The sequence below is a fragment of the Thermothelomyces thermophilus genome, chromosome 3, assembly GCF_000226095.1.
Source record: "Thermothelomyces thermophilus ATCC 42464 chromosome 3, complete sequence".
NCBI lineage: Eukaryota > Fungi > Ascomycota > Sordariomycetes > Sordariales > Chaetomiaceae > Thermothelomyces > Thermothelomyces thermophilus.
This window is the reverse complement of record NC_016474.1, coordinates 2,951,208-2,971,705: the sequence shown is the minus strand read 5'-3', so window position 1 is coordinate 2,971,705 and position 20,498 is coordinate 2,951,208. Positions and strand designations below refer to the sequence as shown.

General features: G+C 56.3%; 5 protein-coding genes across 5 annotated transcripts; 3 read left to right on the top strand and 2 right to left on the bottom strand.

Annotated features, from left to right (window-relative positions):
* Positions 1-3,539: 3,539 nt before the first annotated feature.
* Positions 3,540-4,159, bottom strand: MYCTH_2126943 (uncharacterized protein; the record flags this gene model as incomplete). Its single annotated transcript, XM_003663122.1, has 2 exons — positions 3,540-3,605; positions 4,007-4,159. 2 exons carry the CDS (start codon positions 4,157-4,159, stop codon positions 3,540-3,542), a joined length of 219 nt encoding a protein of 72 aa, XP_003663170.1.
* Positions 4,160-5,401: 1,242 nt separating this feature from the next.
* Positions 5,402-8,752, top strand: MYCTH_2304708 (uncharacterized protein). The gene is made up of 4 exons (XM_003663121.1): positions 5,402-5,678; positions 5,772-6,617; positions 6,721-7,319; positions 7,416-8,752. Exons 1-4 carry the CDS (start codon positions 5,519-5,521, stop codon positions 8,544-8,546), a joined length of 2,736 nt encoding a protein of 911 aa, XP_003663169.1. The 5' UTR covers positions 5,402-5,518; the 3' UTR covers positions 8,547-8,752.
* A 1,165-nt stretch (positions 8,753-9,917) lies between these two features.
* On the bottom strand, positions 9,918-11,985 carry MYCTH_2304704 (extracellular carboxypeptidase). The gene is made up of 2 exons (XM_003663120.1): positions 11,389-11,985; positions 9,918-11,333 (listed from the first exon to the last, which is right to left on the bottom strand). The coding sequence occupies exons 1-2, from the start codon at positions 11,888-11,890 to the stop codon at positions 10,171-10,173; spliced, it is 1,665 nt and encodes a 554-aa protein (XP_003663168.1). The 5' UTR covers positions 11,891-11,985; the 3' UTR covers positions 9,918-10,170.
* Positions 11,986-12,682: 697 nt separating this feature from the next.
* MYCTH_2304703 (uncharacterized protein) lies at positions 12,683-14,589 on the top strand. The gene has a single exon (XM_003663119.1). The coding sequence runs from the start codon at positions 12,991-12,993 to the stop codon at positions 14,014-14,016; it is 1,026 nt and encodes a 341-aa protein (XP_003663167.1). The 5' UTR covers positions 12,683-12,990; the 3' UTR covers positions 14,017-14,589.
* Positions 14,590-17,183: 2,594 nt separating this feature from the next.
* MYCTH_2304699 (uncharacterized protein) lies at positions 17,184-19,022 on the top strand. The gene has a single exon (XM_003663118.1). The coding sequence runs from the start codon at positions 17,317-17,319 to the stop codon at positions 18,901-18,903; it is 1,587 nt and encodes a 528-aa protein (XP_003663166.1). The 5' UTR covers positions 17,184-17,316; the 3' UTR covers positions 18,904-19,022.
* The last annotated feature ends 1,476 nt before the right edge of the window (positions 19,023-20,498 follow it).

The following is a 20,498-nucleotide window of genomic DNA, read 5'->3' as shown; positions in this document are numbered from 1 at the left end:
CTTGCTCACTGAGCGGAAGCATAGAACAAAAACATAGGGATGCGTTGTGATGTATTGGCGAGGGAGGTTGGTGGGGGAGAAGGCTGGAATCATGATGATCATCGGTTCTACACAGGAAAAAGGGCTTGGTGTTCTCCTGTAATTGGTATGCCCTTGCTTTCCTTTGGACTTGTTCTGTGTTCCAGCCGTTCATCGATGCGTCCCCGCTCTGTCTACACAACCTCCCTACCCACTCACACACCCGTCATTTACCTTCATCCTCATTTCATTACTGGTATGCTTGCATGAGTGTCTTTGATAGAGTGCATTGGGGTTTCCTACAAAGCATGACGACCATGAGATGGGAGGGAGATGAGTTCTCACGACTTGGAGATAATTGAACTAGAGGAAGAGGGCTTGCATGCACAGAAAGAGCTAATTGGTTTCTCGTGATGGCCACTGTTTAAGGGGGGATACAGGGAATACTAGGAAGGGATGGTAGAAACGAGGTGGTGATGTCGATATGGTAGTCCGTTCTGGGCAGGAAAGGGGGGAGATATTAAAAGGGGGGGGATGGAGCGGGGTGCATATGAGGCAACAAAAAGTGACTATTGTTTTGCGTACCTGAGACTTGGTGAAGTTGCTGCTGCCATTGTTCCATGTGCTTTGTGTCGGCATCATGGTTGCATGCATGTCCTTCCCGTACATATACATATATATATGTCCGTAGATATGCTTCATACCCCGAAGGATGACCCTACATGACGGCTCAGACATGAAACTGAGCTCGGGGCAGAGATGTGATGCGTCTTTTGCCAATGAGATGCGACTCAGACCTTTTTACTAGAGCAGAGAGAGGCCCATCACTACAAGTGAGCCATCTCCTTGGGCGGTTGGTGGGCGAGGTAGGTCCCTCGGGGCCTCGGCCAAGAGACGCTGTGTGAAACAGCCTAGGCTTTCATGGTGTCTTTTGTTGAACTGAACTTTTTAGCCCTCACTTCCGTAACTCCCGCCCTACCTCCCTCGCCCCCCGGTCGCGGAGGTTATTGAAACGACGAGGCACGTGCGTGATTTCAGAGAATGCATAAATGATCATCAACGGGCAGGGACGGTTCCAGCTCTGCAACCAGGTGTGTGATAGTGACCAGACGGGCGACAGTGTTTCCGCCGGGGGGGGGGGGGGGGGGAGAAGGGGGCCGGCATTCTGGGGCTAGCTGCGCACATATCACCTTCTGGACAGCCTGGTGAGAATACATACACACAGATGTTTATACATACCTGAGAAGAAGGTGGCTTGTACATACACTATGTTGTCCGTGTATGTATGCGCTTACAAGACGTTCCTTAGTGACTTCTTTCGTACCCATTCAACCTCGCAGAGAGATGCTGCCGAGAGAGAGAGAGAGAGAGCGAGACCGGTGAAAGCTCTCAAAGACGTCCATATCCGACTCGGTCGTCAACGACGTGGACGCGGACAAAAAGCATAGCAAGGGGGGACAACCGAACCGAGAAGCATCAGAGAACGATGTTCGGCAACGGGGGCTTTGGTTGACGGGGATTAAGGAACCCGCGTCGCCCGCGGTTGGTAGCCCGGGATGATGATGAGATGATGATGATGATGATCAGTGCCGTGTTGAGACGTCTAGGACCTATATACTAGTATTATTCCCTACATCGATCGGGGTTTGAGCCCCGAAAGCTCGACCCCGTCGCATTCCCAAGTGCGAGCTGTGCCCCTATGATCAGCTTATGAGGGAGGGCCGTCGCATGATAAGCCTTCCCCCCCCCTTCTTCCCCGGGGCGTAGATTGGCCCTGATTTGAGCCGCTTTGCAACCGAGCGAGAGACCCTTGGTTCGTTGTGTTCTGGACTTTTTTATGGTGTGTGTGTGTGTGTGGGTGGGTGGGTAGGTGTGGTGTGTGTGTGTAGCACAAGGCAGCGTCATTGGTGCGGGCGGGAAGGGCAGGCACAAGAAAACGGGGTGCAGCGACAGGAAGGGGCACGGCTAAAAAGAGGCAAGAGCTATCACAGGGCGCGCGAGGCTGCGGTTGTGTGGGATGCGATGGAATCCGCCCTCGCCTTCCTTACCTTTCTCGCCGAGTACGAAGTGGCCACAGGCGCGGTTCATCTCCGACTTCCATGATTTTGCCAGTGTTGAATTGGGAAGCCCTTGAGCACCGTACGGAGCGCTCTCATATATACGGACGTACTTCAAACAGCAACTGCTATGATTGAAACGGGTAATCTGTATGTATGTACTTGTACTGAACGTTGGCTGGACTTGCCATTATGAGGGACAGGCCGGCAACTTGTTGGCTTTTGACCATGTTTCTCAGGAATCACATCCTCAGCTTGCGCCATTCAGTGGGCTCCTGGCGCGAATGCCGAATCTCATTCGCCTGATCTCTTGCTTCTCCTGCCGCCTGCCTCGCCTTGCCTGGGTTTTAAGAAACCCCCCTCCCCTCCGTTACTAGAATGGAAAGAAGAAGCCCCGTGTCGGGAAGGTGTGTGGGGTGAACCAAGCCACAGATGGATGCGTCCCTTCTCGATCTCCAGGGCCCGGCCTGTTGTTTCATTTCAAACAGCGTCATTGGCCGTTGCTCACAGCATTGTCCGGCCGATGAGCCCGGTCGATCGATCGCGGCGCACTTTATTGCGCACTCCACACTCGGATGCAGGCTTCGTCGGGTAGCCAACTGGAGTCGGGAGAATGACCGAAACGCGGGACGGAGAGCTTACGATAACATAAAGCACCTTAGCTAGGCCTAGTGTAGCGTAGTCGGGTTGGTATGTACAGTATAGTACACGCACTACTGCGTTCTTTGGTATAGACCGAGCCGCTGGTTAGCCCGGCCGTTGTGCATGTACATACTGTTACTGTATGTGCTTACAGCTAATCCATTCGATGCGGAGGACACTACTGCTGGTATCGATCTACGTTTGTCGTTTGTGTTCCAGGCGCACAGGCTCGGGCACGGGCAGAGGCACAGGCATGGTCATGAGCATGGGCATGGTTCGCAAGAATTTCCCAGCAGCATCGAGCAGCAGCCTATAGAGTATGGCCACTCAGGAGGTTGGACAATTTTTTTTTTTTTTTTTTTTTTTTTTTGGCTCGTTTGGCACTCATTTCGGGCATGGAAAAGAGACGGACAGTGAAGTGTGCTGGGGTTGGTTTTCGTTCCCACCCTATCGATATGTTTGTTATTTGTTACCGGCAATTGATGCTGGCAGTTTACACAGCAAATGCATCTAACCCATCTCGTCTTACTATATAGTAATTTTTGCGCTATACAGGTTGTACTTGTACATTCACAGTAGTTATAGTGTAATCCGTACACACAGGCGTACATTATACAGTGCAGCCGACACCGCATCTGAAACCATTTCGCCAAGCCGTCGCTGAACCGTCACTGTTCCTGGTCGCGAGTCGAGCGGGTTGAGAATTACGATCTGGGGCCCAAGTCTACCCTTGCAGTACGTTACATGGGAGAGAGAGCCGACCGACCGACGGGGCCCATTTCATCCGAAGCCCCTCTCTCGAATAAGATTCGCCCCACCTTGCTATCTTTGTCCGATCGTCAGCTCCTTTTGTTGCTGCTGTTGCTGCTGCTGCTGCTGCTGCTGCTGCTAGAAGCGATAGTCGAGGACGACCTCCAGAACAGCGAGGCCCAAGAGGCCCAAGCGACGGAGATGCGCTTGGCATGTTGTAGGTACTAGTAGTTGCACTACATACTCACTGCATACTAGTAGGCCGAAAAGGAACTACTCCATTCCTAGGAAGGTTATTGCGTGCTGCAGTGCTCGAGGAGAGTTTTTGATTGGCTCGCTGCGCACTCGGCACTGTGTTGGCTGTGGTTGCCCGCATTCCTTGCGCTGCGGGACGGTCTGCCCTGGACATGGGTGAGTCGAGGGTTGTTTTGGTCTGCAGTAACTAGCGTGTTCGACGGGTCTTCGAGAAGAAAGCCAGAAGGCTGGGGCCCGCCTGGCGCACCAGTCAGAGTCCGCCCAGGTCACTCCCTGAATTGAACCTTTCCCGCCTGCAGGAATCTCCACTTTGCGCGGGCGCTCTGATTTGCTCCCGCCACTGGGAGGGAGGGGTTGCGCACCCACACCTTCCGCGCTTCCCCCGATACAGTGCCCTTCGATGCTCCCTTCCATTTCATGGCGCTCCACCCATCCATCTCGTTCAACCCACTCTGGGAGCTGCTGGTCCTGGCTTTTTTGTGCGTAACTGTGTGTGAGAGTGCGCGCGCGCGTGTGTGCTTGTTTGTTGCGTGCCACTCTACTCCGTACTGTGCCGTTTTGCCAGTGCGAGGGTGCCAGTGAGTGTGCTTGTGTCCGGGTGTGGGTGCGTGCAGACCAACTTGCAAGGGAAAACCTTGCCCCCGTTACCCATTCTCATCAAAAAAAAAAAAAAAAAAAAAAAAGAACAAAAAAAGGGTTCCAATCGTAACCTGGTTAGCTCTTACCCATTCACTCCCCCGGGCGCCGAAGATAGTGGGATTCGCCACATGGGCTCAAGTGCGCTGATAGCAGGCGAGTCCGTAGATCTGCCTAGGCCGTTTCTCTCGAGGCACGAGCTTCCTGACCCGATTAACCCTTGATGGTTCGTTTCATTGTTCTCACACTCTTTTCCTTCCTTCCTCGCACCGTCTCGGACACTGAGCCCTTCCCGCAGCACACCCGCTCTAGCGCTGACACCAAACAGGAACCGAGGCACCAACAACGGCAGTTCACATAAACTTTCGTCCAAAGAGGTACCTGCTCTCCAGATTGGGTCTGTATCTCAAAAGTTCGTCTTCATAACCCGAGTCCCGTCCCCTTCCACGATTCCAAAACTTCCCCCACCCTTTTCATCCCTCGTCTCCACCTTCTTGGTCCTTGCCAAACCCACATTTCCCCAGTGAGGCCGTTCCTTGTCTGCGTGTCCGTCGCTCGGTCGCATTTGATGAATGGGGCCGAGCCGGCGTTCTTTTTCCCAGAGTCTTCCGTCCACAGTGCACCGACCGACGGCCCCGGCACTTGGTTTCTTCTTTGGCCGATCGTCGCACGCCCACGCACGCCCTTCTTCTCCACTGTCGACTACAGCCCTATATGCGCCGCCACCCTAACTTCGCGCAGGCAGACCGTCCGCCTTCTTTTCTTGCGACTCCCCGCCACCCGACCTCGAATTGTGCCGAGAATAAGACGATCGACGCAGTGCGCGCAAGACAGCCGCCTGCGTGGGCTCAGCCCAGACACTATTAACGTCATACCCATCGCCGCCGCCGTCGCCGTCGCACAAAAAGTAAAAGCAATATCGTAGTTATTCCCGACCTATCCTCCGCCGAAACGCGATTGGAGCCGACCTGCCACCTCCGCCACCGAAGCAACCGCCCGCCTCCCCCCTCCTTCTTTGACTTGATACTTGCTGACAGTGGTTACGGATACGTTTGCAAGCCAGGCTATCGTATCCAGGCCGTGTCTGGCTTCCCCGAAACCCTCAACCCCCGTGGCGGAAGCGTACCTGGTCGCAAGACTGGTCGCTTGTCGAGGCCACCATGGCAAATGTCCAATGCCACGTCATATACGTCGACCGGTCCGTGTCGCGGGACCGGAGCGTCAGAGCGAACCGGTGGAATAGCGATGGGGATGCCATTCGAGGGGAATCGGCGCACATGGCGGAAAATGTCAGGCTTCTCCTGGACGCCTTTGACGAAGGTACGAATGCACGCTTTGCTCTCTCGCTTACCCAATCGCATTAAAGCTTTCGGCGGCGCCTGTTGGACGGACGTGCTGACCACCGGGTCACAGTTCATTTGTGTAGCACCGGCGCCGCTTGCCTGGACCAATGGCTGAGCCTCCAAGAGCCCTCAATGGCAGCGCTCAAACCGACGCTGTTCATCCTAGATACCCCCTACCAAGATGAGATGGCCCGACGAGACCGCTCGAGATCCCCCTCGCCGTCGTCTCGGATTGCCGACTCCGGGAATCAAGGCGGCGAGGAGCTGTACGGTCTGGCATTACTACGAAGGATCGTATCGGAGTCCTATGTGCGGAACGTGTCCAAGCTCGTGGTCACGGTACCCATAATCGCGCCCCCTTACTGTGACCGTTCTGACGGCCGCGATGGGACGGGCGAGCCGACGGGGCGAGCCGTGGCCGACAGCAGCCACCAGCTTTCGGCAGACGAGCGGAGGGCGGCCAACAGGAGGATGTGGAAGAAGTGTCTCGAGGTGGGCGCCGCGGATGTCATGACGAGCCCGATGAACCCCAGGTGTGTCAGCAACCTTGAAGTCCATGCCTACCGCGCCCAACTGGATGCTGCCCGTGACCAAAAGGCGCTGGTGGAGCTCCGCCGGGGCCGCAAGCGCTCGTGGGTCGGCATCTGCGAGGAGAAGCCCTTCTCGTACCTGCGGGAAGCCATGGTGTCCAAGCTCATGGGCCGCATTTGTCGCATAGGAAGCGAAGCCGACGAGGTGACCCATAGCATCAAGCTGTCCATCACCGCCGAGAAGCAGGCCCAAGTCACGTCGGCGGTGGGCCAGTGGCATTTCTGCGCCCACGATTTTACAGAGGACGAGCTCCTCGTGGCCGCCTCGGTCATGTTCGAGCACGCCTTGTCCATGCCCGAGCTGGAGCCATGGCGGATACCAACAGGTATGTTCTCTCTCTCTCTCTCTCTCTACTCACACAAAGTTGATCGACAACCCTCAATTTTCTCTTCTCCCTCGCAGCCAGCCCGCTGACCGTCTCGTTCCAGATCAGCTGCACCACTTCCTGCTCGCCTGCCGGGCCGCGTACAACACCTTCGTCCCCTATCACAACTTCCGCCACGTGGTCGACGTCCTGCAGGCGACGTTCCACTTTCTCGTCAGCATCGGCTCTCTGCCGTCTTACCGCTCGCCCGACGGTTCGCTGCTTTCTCAGGCCTGCCCCAAATCGCCGGTTGCACAGCTCCTCCGGCCGTTCGAGGCTCTGACTCTCCTTATTACCGCCATTGGCCATGATGTCGGACACCCCGGAGTCAACAACGGCTTTCTGGTCACGCTGAATGCGCCGCTCGCCCAGTTGTACAACGATCGGTCCGTCCTCGAATCGTTTCACTGCGCGGCCTATTCGCAGATTCTGCGGAGATACTGGCCCTCTGCCTTTGGCGACAGCAAGATGCGCCACCTCATGATCAGCTCGATCCTCGCCACCGATATGGGATTGCACTTTGACTACATGCAGAAGCTGGGTGATCTCCAGGCGAAACTACACGCCAATAACAGCACCGAGGACTGGGAAGAGAGCGTGAAGAACGAGCAAAGGGCACTAACATGCGCCCTTCTCATCAAATGCGCGGATATCAGCAACGTGGTGAGTAGATGGTGCCCGGAGTCCGCCCCTTTTTCTTTTCTTTTCTTTTTTTTTTTTTTCCTGCGAGCGCGATTCTCACTTCCCGTGTGTAACCAGACGCGACGACACGATGCAGCCCTCCAATGGATGCGCATCCTATCCGAGGAGTTCTCGCGCCAGGCCAGCATGGAGAGCGAGCTAGAGATCAAGACCTCGCTCATGTCGGAGCCCAAGCAAGACACGTTATCCCTGACGACCGCGCAGCTCAAGTTTATGAACTTGTTCGCCCTCCCGCTCTTCCAAGGCGTTGCCGATATCCTCCCTGCCATGCAGTACTGCGTCGACGAGCTTCACGTGAACAAGGAGTTGTTTGACAAGTGTTTGCTTGACGAACAGAAACGCCAGTCGCCCGCCCGGCCGGTTCTCCGGGATCACGACAGTGAGCTCTCGATCAGGTCGATCAAGTTCACAAGCTCGCCCGAACCAGCGACGGAAGTGAACCCCGCTAGAGGGGCCATCGGCAGCGTGCCAAAGGTTGTCGAGCCTCAGACGCCGGATCCGGCCGTTTCCCAGCAAGCGGACTTCCACAGGCCGAACTCGCACCCTAAGCGGCCGACCGACGGCCGGATCGTGAACGGCATCGTGACCAGCTTCCCGTCTGCCAACGAACCCAGCCACGGCGAAGATGCCCGCATGAATGGCGCCGCCAGCCCTCGCCATGGCCATACGCGACAGAGGTGCAGCGAAACGACAGATTGGGGTTCGGCGCCCAATAGCGGCGATTGGGCCTCGCAAGCGACGAGCGCAACGACGGGCAGGATGCCGCTTTCGCCGAGCACCAAGGGCACCAGCATTGTGAGCTGTGACTCCTTCGAGCGGCCTCTCAGCTACAGCACCAGCGTGCCTATCCCCAGCGTGGTGGCGCCCGACGAGTCGACAAGTACGGTTCCTAACTCGGCCACCACCACGGGGAGCCACACGGACTTCAAGCTGGAGAACTACCAGCCTCCTCCGCTCCTGCTGGATGAGGAGAACGACGCGCCCCGGAACGGCCACCAGCAACATAACCAGTACTTGAACGGCGGCAGCGCAAAAAAGAACGACCATGGCGGGGCTGAGCCTGCAGATCCGGGCGCCAGACAGCTCAAGAAGAAGCCGAGCCGTTTCCGGATCAACGGGTTGCAAAACCTCTTTAGGAAACACAAGAGTTCGAGCCCGCCAATGCAGGCAGCCGATACCGCCGGATAGAGCGTGGAAGCCGCTGCTCTCTGCGAACCTGGGCCTACCTCTCCCCGCTCCTTCTGGTCTGAAGGAGCCGGCGTCGGGTGGAGAGCAGGAACAATAGCTGCAACAACAACAACAACACGACGACGACGCTGAGATGACAACGACGAGGACAATGACGGCAATGACGACGACGACCTACCCCCCAAGGCTCGGTCGAGTAGCTGTGCGGACAAAGGAAGGCCCGCACAACGGACGGGGACAGTGCCGCACCAAGCGTACCACTCCCCCTCCTCGAGTCTGGGGCCACGCCGGTCAGATGCCAACTCTCCCCCCCCCGGCGACTGATTCACGGGACCGAATCCACTCGCCAGTAGCGGAGCCGGGACTGTTTTGTCCAGTTGAGTGGGGAGTGGGAGAGAGAGAAAGAGGAGTATGAGGTGGAAGCTCCCGTGTGCGGAAGGAAAATTGGTCGTCTGTTGGGTCTCTCAGCAGCAACCGAGGGGAGGTCGTTCAGGCGGAGGAAGAAATTATCCACTCAGACTGGGGCGTCTGACTCTATTCCCCAGTAGAGGGGTGCAGCTTCACCACTTCTCGTTCCTCCCCCCCTTTATACTCTTTTGTTTGTTATTATATCACCTGTATAGGCTCGCTGTGCATATCCTGCAGCCGGCGATTGCTTGTCGATATCGAACTTTTTAGGGTTGGGATGTTAACGACAGGAAGGACTGGCAGGATAGATGCCAGTGGATAGGGCGGTCGGGAAGATGGCGCGTGTGTGTTTTCTTGGGGGGGTTGGTTCTGGCTTAAAGGGAGGAGCATTGATGGACTCGGCGGCGGTATACCCAATCACGGACTCTTGCGGAAGCAAGCGCCCGTCATCTTTCTCTGGTGTTCATTTCCATATATATCACTTACTCATCAGCGACCGGGCGAGGGGAGAAAAGGGAACGGATGGAAAGGGAAAGGTTTGAAAGGACCGGTAGAGTTCTGTGTAATCTTGGTTATTGGTCTTGTTATGCGGTAGTTGGCATGTCTCGGACAATAGGATCTGGGCACAGAGGAAGGCAAAATGTGTGTATATCTAAAGGGATCCAGCGATTGTATAAAGATAAGATGCCCAAGGATGCCTGCTGCCCGTAGCGGCAAATCATTTTCGAACTTTGTGAAATCTGCTCAGCGCGTCCTCACCCACGGTCTCGAACCTTCGATGTGACCCCCGAGAACAGTTAACCACATCAGAACGCGATATCCACCGCAGCGCAAGATTCAGGTTCGATATACAACCATTGACGCCATCCACAGATGCAGTCACAAGAGTAAAGCAGCCCCCCTCCCGCGGTTGACCAAGTCAAAACCTCCGGTTGTCTCGAGCGCCGGTATATCACTGATAGAGAGCGAAACGAGGGACTGCATGGTTCACAGACAAGCCACTAACCACCTAATCTGGGTGGGATCGGGGTGTATCCGCTAAGGAAACTCCTAGCATATCTAAACGCTTCCGTGCCCGTCTAATCATCCATCGCAGGTTCGAGTTCCAGGAAAGTAATACCGATCAAAGCCACCCGCCAACAGCATGTACGAGTAGCCGTTCAATACGCGTCACGCCTCACGTACAGACGACGGATTCACAACTCCCGTCGGCTGGCTACTTGGCAAACCATTCGCCGCTCAGCCACCTGTTCAGGAAATCGAGCGAATTCTCAGGCTGGTCCATGGGGACCATGTGACCGGCCTGGTAGATCTGCATGAAGGTGAAATTGCCCGAGGCCTTCACCTTGCCGTACTCCTCATCAGCACCAGCCAACTTCAGATCATGGACCTTGGCCTGGTTGAAAGCCTTCTGGCCGGGCCACTCGAGCTTCTCAGTCCAAGCTCGGTTGCCAAGCCAGTTGCAAATGTAGTCGGCATCACCGGCATAGATGAGGACGGGGATCTCCTTGAGAATGTTCGGCACCAGGCGATGGAACGGCTGCATCCAATCGCCCTGGAACAGGAAGTTGCGGTTGATGTCGAAATTGCAGCTCTCATAGCTCGAGACCTCGACACCGAGGGCATCCATGACGGACTGCTGGTTGAGATAGTCGCTGATATAACCGAGTGCGCTGTAGCAAAGGTTGCTGCTGTCCTCGCACTTGCCGCGGATATCGTAGACATTCTGACCGGTGCGCTGGTAAGGGCCAATCAGGGCGTTGTTGCAGTAGATGGAGGCCGGGACACAGCTCCAGACGCTGCCGCTGTCGTAGCAGTTCCGGATGAGCGACTGGCACCGCGGCAGGGCGTTGTCCATGCTCCGGCACTCAGACTCGCTGAGGACAGCGGGATAGCCACCCTCTCCGCAAGCCATAGGCCGGTAGTACTCGTACTGGGTGAGCCCGTCGGTCAGGCCGTTACCAATCAGGATGGACTTGAGGTTGATGTTGCGGTTCTTGTGAGACAGAATCTCGGACGCGAAAACGGGAATGTAGTGGCCAGCATAGGACTCGCCAGCGATGTGGAAGTCCTGCTTCGCGTACTCGGGGAATTGATGGAAGAAGAGAGTCAAGAGAGCGTAGACATCCTTGCCAGCAGCAATGGTATTGCTCACGGAGGAGCCGGAATAGGAATAGCCGACATTGACGGGCTGGTCGAGGAAGATGACGCTGGCGTTGTTGTTCCAGCTGAACTCGTTGTTAACGACCTTCAGGTTCTTGTCGATCGAGGAAGGACCGAGCTCGAGAAAGAGGCCGGTAAGGGACGAGCAGCCTGGGCCGCCGTTGAGCCAGAGGACGACCGGGTCGTTCTTGGGGTCATTGCGCGACTCGAAGAACCCTAGACGTCCGGTCAGTACGAGGGGGCCCACGGAGTGTAAAGCGGTGGAACTTACAGTAGAAGAGGTGCTTGTCGTTGGCCTCATCATCAAGGTAGCCGCTGAACTGCTTGACCGAATCGACGCCAAGCTTGGACGGGTCGACCGTCTTGACGCGAAGGTTGTAGTCCTCAATGCGGCCGCCAACTTGGCGGTGGCTCTCGCCGTTGGCATCCTGCACCCAGATCTTCTGGACATCGGCGCCCTTGACGACATGGTCCCAGTCATCGCGGCGGCGGTGAGGCTTGGGCTTGCTGAACCACGAAGGATTCTTGAAGGCGCTGTCGGGAACGAGCAGCTTGATCTCCTCCCAGAGAGCCTTTGCCTCGGCGGTCATGCCGGAGAAAGCCTCCTCGAAATTCTCGATAGGGCGACCAGCAGCATCAGCGAGAGCGTCCGAGAGGGGCTTCATGGCCTCCTGGGCCTTCCCAAAGCCGTCCGAGAGCACATGCTGGGCCTGCTGCTGGAACGAGGCGGCAGAGGCCGCGCCGAGCAGCACTGTGGAGGCTGCGATCCTCATCGCGGACGTAGTTCAGACAATTCCGTCTTGTGAAATGCCTGGAGATGATGAGGTAGTGATGGTGATGGAATCTATTGGGCTTAATGATGCGGACAGAGGAGGAAAGCAGAGGAGGAAGGGAAGAGGCGGGAGCTCGGGGTGTTGACTTGAAACAGCACTAGAAGCAGCACCTACCACACTGGGCAGCGTGTTCAGCAAGGCATAATCCCAGGCAGGCATTGGTTGCGCCACGCCCTGTTGTCCGGGTACCTTGCAGACTGGTCACGAGTGCCAAAGCAGTGGGGACTAGTTTACATTAAAATGATAGTTATCTTTAAGGGCGATTCCGTGATCAATCAATGAATATTCTGTTGACCTCCTCAGCTCCAGCCAATAGCGGTAGAGACACTTCATCTTGCTTAACTAGCAGCCGCGCCTTCCATCGCCTTGCGCTGCCGACTGCGTCATCGGATGATTAGCGGCAGATCGCCGCTCCCGACACCCACTCTTCAACCGGATGGACAGTGGCTAGTTTTCGGGCTCCTTGTGTTCTTGTCTGAGTGATCACAGTCCGTATATGTTTCTGAAAGAGAAGATGGACGCAATCACTGGCAACGATTAGTGGGCGACAGTGATCCGTATGTATGTACAGTACATACCTATTGTGTACGTACCTGTATGTAATCCGTACATACGGTGTACGGATTACATACCTACGAAACTTTCCACTCACCAAATGCAAACCCCCGTTAAACCCTCCCCCGCAAGAGGGGTCCCCGCTTGAGTCACTCTTAATCATCAAGTATCCAGACTGTGACTGGCCCTGGCCCGCACCAGTTTGGCGGGGTACTTGATTGATAAGAAAAAAAGAAGTTCAATGACCTTGGAAGACGAGTACAAACATCCAAGATAAGCACCAAAACAACCAGAGCAACTTGTGCATTCCAACCCCCATCTGAACAAACACATCGACTTAAGTCCTCGGCCGTCACCACAGCAGCTGTTGCGCTCCTGCGAAGCTGTGTGTGTGTGTGTGTGTGTGTGTGTGTGTGTGTGTGTGTGTGTGCACTCGATCCAACGATTCCGACTCCCTCGATAAACCACCTTCCACAACCGTCACCATGGTGATCCAGCAACCCTCAAATCAGATTAAGCTCACCAACGTCTCGCTGGTCCGGCTAAAAAAGGGCAAGAAGCGCTTCGAGATAGCCTGCTACAAGAACAAGGTTCTCGAATGGCGCTCCGGCATCGAGACGGACCTGGACAACGTTCTGCAGATCCCGTCGGTCTTTCTGAACGTTTCCAAGGGCCAGACTGCGCCCTCGGCCGAGCTCGCCAAAGCCTTCGGCAAGGACAAGTCAGTGGACGACATCATCCTCGAGATCTTGCGCAAGGGGGAACTGCAGGTCGGCGAGAAGGAGCGAACTGCCCAGCTCGAGCGCGTGCACAACGAAGTCGTCTCCATCGTCGCCAGCAAGCTGGTCGACCCGCGCACCAAGCGCGTCTACACCCCAGGGATGATCGAGAAGGCGCTCGACATGCTCAGCTCCATGGCTCATCAGCAACAGCAGCAGCAGCAACAACAACAACAACAACAACAACAACAACAACAACAACAAGAGAATAGCAGCAACAAGAACAGCAACAGCAATACCCCGAGCACCACAACCGGCAACGCCCCCGTTACAGGCGAACCAGGCGAAGGCAGACCACGACCCACTCCCTCCGCCGCGGCTCCCAAGCCGACCTGGACGGGCGTGACGACCAACAAGAGCGCCAAGTCGCAGGCGCTCGAAGCGATGAAGGCGTTGATTGCGCACCAGCCGATCCCCGTTGCGCGGGCGCGCATGCGGCTACGCGTCACCTGCCCGACCAACGTGCTGAAGCAGGCCATCAAGGCGCCCAAGGCGCCGGCAGGTACGGATGGGGGAGGGGATGGGGAGCAGAAGGCACCTGGAACGGTCAAGGACCGGATCCTTAGTTTCATTGAGCAGGTTGAAAGCCAGGACGTCATGGGTTTTGAGTGGGAAATCGTTGGGTTCGTGGAACCCGGCGCGTTTAAGGGTCTGTCGGACTTTGTCGGCGGCGAAACAAAAGGGCAGGGTAGAGTGGAGGTTCTGGACATGGCCGTCACTCATGAAGATTAAACAACTTCGAACCAGATACCCCTTTTCTTGGTTCACTCGGTTTGTTTTACAAGGGAGTTTGGAATCTTACAAAAGAGTAGAAATGAGGCATCAGGATCCATCAGCTGTCGTGGGCACATCTCAGTTGGCACAACTCATTACTTTTCATATCCGCGCCTGTATTGTCATGCTGTGAATCATGGTGGTTCCCTTTTGCAATCCTGCGAGTTCCCCGACGAATTGCAGAGACATTCGCAAGGTAATAAAAATCAACCCGTCCCGTCCATGACCACCCCTTAGCCTTGGGATAACACCGCCAGAAAGCCAAGCACAGCAATGCCAAAGAGTGCCGCACGCCGAGAGAAAACCACTTAACCACCCTTCTTCTTGGACACACCGACGGTCCGGCCGCGGCGACCGGTGGTCTTGGTGTGCTGACCACGCACGCGCAGACCCCAGTAGTGACGGAGACCGCGGTGAGCACGGATCTTCTTCAGGCGCTCAAGATCCTCACGGAGTTTCGAGTCGACATTGTTGGCGAGGATCTGCGAGTCCTTGCCGTCGACGATATCGCGCTGCCTGTTGAGGAACCACTGTTGCCGGGTTGTCAGCATTTGGGTCACGTGCATGCCAATGACTGCCAGAAAACGTACCGTGGGGATCTTGTAGGCAGTGGGATTCTGAATAATAGTGACCAGGCGCTCAAGCTCCTCGGAGGTGAGCTCACCGGCACGCTTCTTCAGGTCGACATCGGCCTTCTTGCAGACAAGGTTGGCTGTTCACCAAAAAGTCAGCATGGTGCATCCTCCTCAAACTGCAAGCGGCGTGGAACGAGCGATCGGCTAAGGATATGGTGCGTTGCGTCGTTTGGCGGGGATACATACAGTAGCGGCGACCAACACCCTTGATCTTACTAGATTGGAGAGTTAGAACCAAGCCACCAACAAAGTTCAAAGGGTCGCGAGACTCACGTCAAGGAGTAGACGACCTTCTGCTTGCCGTCAACGTTGGTGTTGAGCAGACGCAGAATGTGGTTGAAGTTGCTCTGAAGCTTTGTTAGCAAATGTCCCGCTATGCCCTGTTACATCCATGCAAATGAGCTGCGAAGGTTCCTGCTGCTGCCCTGGGCCTCCTCGGTTGTCGTTGGAACATGGGCGCTTCAGAAGCGGTTGAGAAACCGAGACGCTCTTCGGCCCTCGGATGTTAACTGAAATCCAGCCCAGGAGAGGAAAGAGTCGCCTCGAAGCGATTGGACTGCCTGAAACACTGCAACCTCATAGCAGAGTCTGCTGATTAGGACGAAGGCGTTCCATCTTGACCGCGTACAGCGCTTGCGCTCTCACGTTCTGCTGCTCGATTCCAGACGGTGGACGCATGCAGCTTTTAATTTGTCAACATCGTATATGCTCGAGGGGTCGACTATCGGTCGGGGTTGGGTCATGGTCGTTTGTCGGCGTCGCAACCAGAAGAGCGGCCCAGCAGCAGGAATTCACAGGCAACGGCAAGCTAACGAAGCTAGCGATGCTGGATGTCAACGTACCTTCTCGCCCGACACGAGAGACATGATGGGCAACGTGGTCCGGCACTCGTGGCTAACTTGCTTGTCCGAGATCGTGGGAAGGAAGTCCAGTAAATTTGTGCCGCGATAGGTTTTCGAATTTCTGTGCGGTCACGTGGTGGGGCAACCTGGCAGTAACGCACTGACAGAAATCCAAATGGGACTTGGCTTCAATGACGACCCTAACCCTTGCCCCTTCATGACCTGAAACGCGAGCTCTCTGCCAAAAAGGGGAAGGAACGGACCAAATTGGAACTTCGTTCTTCGCACATCGGTACTTACAGGAAGTATCGTTTGTTCAGTCGATTGGTGCTCGGGAACTTGCCTCCAATCGGGTGAGGTCACATCATTCATACCCAGTATTCACTCGTTCGACGAGGTTTTAGAACCTTCCTGGTGAGCAATGCAAGCTGTTTGCTAGGTCTCGTCTTGGCCTGCCTTGGTCAAGGGAGCAGCAATCACGTCCGAGTTGATCATGAGAAAAGGGGGAGGGCTTGCTTGCCAGCGGGCAATCGCCCCTTGTTGCACCCAAAGTGCTGTGGACGGGGTGTATAATATGTGAGCTCGCCAAAGCCCTGCTGCAGAGGTTCATCAACGGGACGCGGCCTTTGCCGTTTTTTTTCTCGACGGCCTAATCAGCAACGCGGGGGTGACGGGGAAACCCCTTAAGGCGCAGCGCTACACGGCCAAGGAAAAGGTGGACTACGGATTACAGCGGCGGCTTTGCGGCGCGCAGCACCGCCAAAATGGCTGTCGTCCGCTTATAAGAGTTTGTTATCCATCCAGCGCGGGGCAACAGAACAAGACCCGTGGGCTACGAAGAACATGCTAAGCCTAGTTTTCCTGCTGGCGAGGTTATCACACGCGGGCTGATCATTCTAGTGTCCCTGTCGGTGACCTTTATTTAATTAATGATTTGGCCCGCCAGCCTCGAGGGGCGCTTCCTGTAAAGCAAGTCCTTGTGGGGGAAGTTGGCACGCTGACGAGCTCAAGGCCCGCCGCGACAAGTTGAACTTGGAAGAGACTTCTCAAGGTCACTCTCAGTGGGCGACCATTTGGCTGCGCTAGCTGGAAGCCATTTTGGAATGCACAGTAGATAAAGGGGGGAAAGCACTCATTCGTGGCTCTCAAGGCATGGTCAAGTGTCCGGAGCTCGCATGTTAACGCGAATATTCCATACTGTGAAGTAACTGTGTAACTCGGATTCGCTAACCAGCGATCTTCTGGGCGGTTCCACCCGGTTGTGGCTGATGAGCCGAAGGGTGACGTGAGCGACAAGGGGCTTTGGTGGGGCTCCTTGCAATCGTCGTTCTAATTCCCAAAACTGTGCGAGATGGCGGGGCCGGCTGGGTAAACGGCCTGCAGCTGCGGCGAACAAGGCGCATCCCGTGCCTGACTGAGCTCAGCCTCGTGCCAAAGATGTCACCCCTCCGGAGAAGGATGAATGAGCACATGGATGCAGCGCCTGAACCCACCCAGGCTTCGTCAGCAGTCTAACGTTATCCCTGAAAAACCAGGAATATATCCTCTTTATTGTGGTTGCCTTGTACTTCGGGACCGAGGGTGGAGCAAGACAAAGCCTGGCAGGCATCGACTTGTAGTACCTTTCCCCGTTCAAACGAACAAAGCCGCGACTACCCTTCTTTTCCTTTTTTTTTCGCTGGGCTGTGGAATCGGGCATCTCGGCCGCACAGAAAGGGACGCCGATTCCTTGAACACGTGAGCCGTGGGCAGGTGAACAGGCGGGCCCTTGAACAAGCAAGATGCTCGACGAAAACCTGCCAGCTTTCCGGCTCAAGCAGTCCTCCGATAACCCTCACTCAAGCATACTGTATTTCACACAGAACGGATCCGAGCCGACACCCGAGTATTTGATCCGGCGGGCGGACCCCTCACTGCCCGCTGCTCAGAATAAGTACGGCATTGCAATATGCGATCCGTACAACACCGGCGTGGTCTACGGGGAGGTCGTGGTCGAGCCCGAATGGTCCCAACCCACCCTTTCGGCCGCCGAGATCCGCGCCCAAGCTCAGGCCGGTGCACCCTCAGCCCCAGCCGTGGCGGTTGTCCCAGACAGCTTCACTGTTCTGCTTTACAATCCCGACCAGTCGGTAACGGTCAAGCTGGTCCCCGGCTCATGGGGGAAGAGCGACACGTGGGAGTTCGAGCTCCCCGAGAGGTCATTTCGCACCCCGACGGCCAGCGAGTTGGACCGCGAACAGCAGAACAGCTCGCCTGCAGCTGCCGACTTGATCTCGCGTATCATGTTTCGGTGGAAGAAGGACGGCCTGCTCAGCAAGGATATGACGTGCTACATGACGGGGAAGAGGGTTGGCGCACGCAAAAACAAGGAGCCCGATATCACCGTCGCGCTGTTCAAGGCCTCCCGCGAGAGCGTCTTGACCCTCTATCAGCCCAACCTTCACCGGGTCGAGCTGGAGGACCGTAAGGGGCTCGAACTAGTCCTGCTGCTAGCTTCCGAGGTCATCAAAGACTTCTGGCTGGTCCCCAAGCCCAACCTCTTCAACGTCCGGGGTGGTGGAACTCCAGTTCTCAACGGAGCCAAGAGGAAGAACTCACGCCCCGCCGCCAGCGCAGCTGTGGCAACCCCAGCGGCCATGTCCGGAGCACTCGCCAATGTCCCTCCTCCTCAAAACGCCACCTCCACTGTACCTGCAGCAGCACCGAAGACGAACACCCCCCCGCCACCCGCCACGATCGACGCCGAGACACGCCGCCTGCAGGCCATGGTCGAGCGTGAGCAGCGCGAGCAACGCGAGCGCGAAAAAGCCGAGCGCGAAAAGGCTGAGCGCGCCGAGCAGAAGCGCATCAAGAAGATGCTGGAGGAGGAGGAGAAGGAGCGCCGCCGTCGCGAGGCCGAGGTCGCCAAGGAGACGGAACGCCTGCGCAAATTGTACGGCGTCGAGGGCCAGGAGCTCCCTTCCGGCCGCCCCTCCCACCCACCACGGACCGCCGCCCAGCCGGTGCCTCCTTCGCCGGGCCCCCCGCCGGTTCACACGGCCGCTGCCCCGGGCGGGTCGCCCCAGCAGCAACTCAGCCCCTGGGGGTGCGGAGCGCCGCCCGCCCTACCCCCGAGGCCGGTCAGCGCGGGGCCGTACTCGTGCCCGCCGCCTCCGTCCCTCGTTGGGGGAGGGGGCCACGGAGGGCAGAAGCCGCAGCAGCAGGGACCGTTTCACTCCAGCACGCTGAATGCGCTGTGGAAGGGAGCCGCTGACGGGCTGCACCAGTTGCAGAGCCAGGGCCATGGTCAGGGTCTCAGGCCGTCGGGGAGGAGGAAGTCGGAGGAGGAGAGGAAGAGGGTGCAGAAGAAGAGCAGCTCGCATTGGTAGCGGCCAATCTAGGGGAAGCGGAGGACTCTCGTTTCGGAATCAATCAGTGTCCTGGAGGGGGCAGGGAGCTGGTGCCTTCCTCTTCTTTCGCGCGCGCGCGGAGGGGAGAGGGGAAAGGGGGCAGGAGGAGCCTTGGCGAACTGTGTTTCTATTTACGACAGCCATTTTAAGCGCGGCATGAGGTTATGATACTCCGTATAGTCTTTTGGAAGGCATAGTGGAGTGGGACGTGTAATTGATGAAAAGAGTGATACCATCTTGTCAAACGCGCATAGCACCCCCATTAGCAGACGGTCGTTATCGAGATCGAATCTATTACGCGTACGTCGTAAACATTGAATGTTTCCGATGTGCGGAATCCTTGCACCTAGTTCCTCATCCACCACCACCATATGACGAAGGTTGCTCAAGGACCATGACACTCGTGACTCTGTGTTTAGGCACTAGAGTCACTTCCGATCGTGCCCCCATATTTCTGTGCCGAGCATAAATATTCATCTTTCGCCCACTCTCCCGAAGCGGGACCTCGAGTTCTACCTCCTCAAAAATCTGGACTGGGGCGATCTTTATTCTAGAACCAATGACTTACACCAAATTGGCTGTCCCTGGTTCGGTATCTCCTTGCACTCGGCGTTTGGAAGCTTGCAAGCTCTCTCCTACTGTTTCAACCACACTGCAGCGTAGCATTGGTCAAGGAACAACTCCAGAATGTTCCCCCCTCTCGATCGAGACTTCGACTCGGAGACTGGATGGCAGCCGCTGATAGGTCCACGGGCAGGGCGGACACATCCCCGTGCTGGCTCGATGGAAGAGAGACCGGCCCGGCCGCGAAAGTGAAACGCGGGGTGACCAGGCCGGGGGTTGTCTGGACGGCCCAGAACCCGGCGGTTTTAACTCGGACCTTGTTCGAGGGCCTGGCCTGGGACGCGGAACAGCAGGGGTCGCGTGTCTCTGGCGCGACCTGTGGCGAGCGACTGTTCGAAGGGAAATAAGAAAGAAAAAAAGGAAAAAAGGAAAAAAAAAAGGGAAGAAAAGGAAAAAAATGGAATAATCTCTTCAAATGCGGGAAGGAGCCCTTTGCCGATGTCATTGGTTCGCCGGGTGACACGGGGTTTGGTCCGCTGTGATAAGGGATTGAGTTGAGACGAATCTGCCAACCACGACTGCAACGGGCACAATTGGGGCAGCCAGTTGAAATACTACTCTATACGTAGATGCAGATCGAAACCTGCTGGATCTGTTTGACAACGGCCGGTGTATGCACGAAGCTGGCAGGCGCTGCAACGTCGATCCTGGATTATTCGGCGGGGTTCTGTAAGAAAGAATCGCAGCGCGGTGACTGATCGTATAACAAGCTTCTGAGCTCGGCGGAAGAAGGGGGGGAGCGGGGGAAAGGGATATCTGAAAGCATGCAGCAACCTACCAAAATCAAACCATGGTCTTTGTGCGTTGATGTCGGACTCGGAATGGGATTAGACCAAGCGCACGCGCAGTTTGATGTCACGAGACGCAGGAACCGACCCTATCTACGGAGTACTCTGGACCGTTTAATCGCATTGTCTGCAGCAAACTAGTGCACTTGTAAGTCGGTTGGG

Excerpts from the sequence above, each read along its gene's own strand:
- MYCTH_2304708 (XM_003663121.1), top strand. The coding sequence starts at position 5,519 with ATGGCAAATGTCCAATGCCACGTCATATACGTCGACCGGTCCGTGTCG. Across the intron at positions 6,618-6,720 it reads GCCATGGCGGATACCAACAG|ATCAGCTGCACCACTTCCTG; the intron begins GTATGTTCTCTC and ends GTCTCGTTCCAG. Across the intron at positions 7,320-7,415 it reads GCGCGGATATCAGCAACGTG|ACGCGACGACACGATGCAGC; the intron begins GTGAGTAGATGG and ends GTGTGTAACCAG.
- MYCTH_2304704 (XM_003663120.1), bottom strand. The coding sequence starts at position 11,890 with ATGAGGATCGCAGCCTCCACAGTGCTGCTCGGCGCGGCCTCTGCCGCC. Across the intron at positions 11,334-11,388 it reads CGACAAGCACCTCTTCTACT|GGTTCTTCGAGTCGCGCAAT; the intron begins GTAAGTTCCACC and ends CCGGACGTCTAG.
- MYCTH_2304703 (XM_003663119.1), top strand. The coding sequence starts at position 12,991 with ATGGTGATCCAGCAACCCTCAAATCAGATTAAGCTCACCAACGTCTCG.
- MYCTH_2304699 (XM_003663118.1), top strand. The coding sequence starts at position 17,317 with ATGCTCGACGAAAACCTGCCAGCTTTCCGGCTCAAGCAGTCCTCCGAT.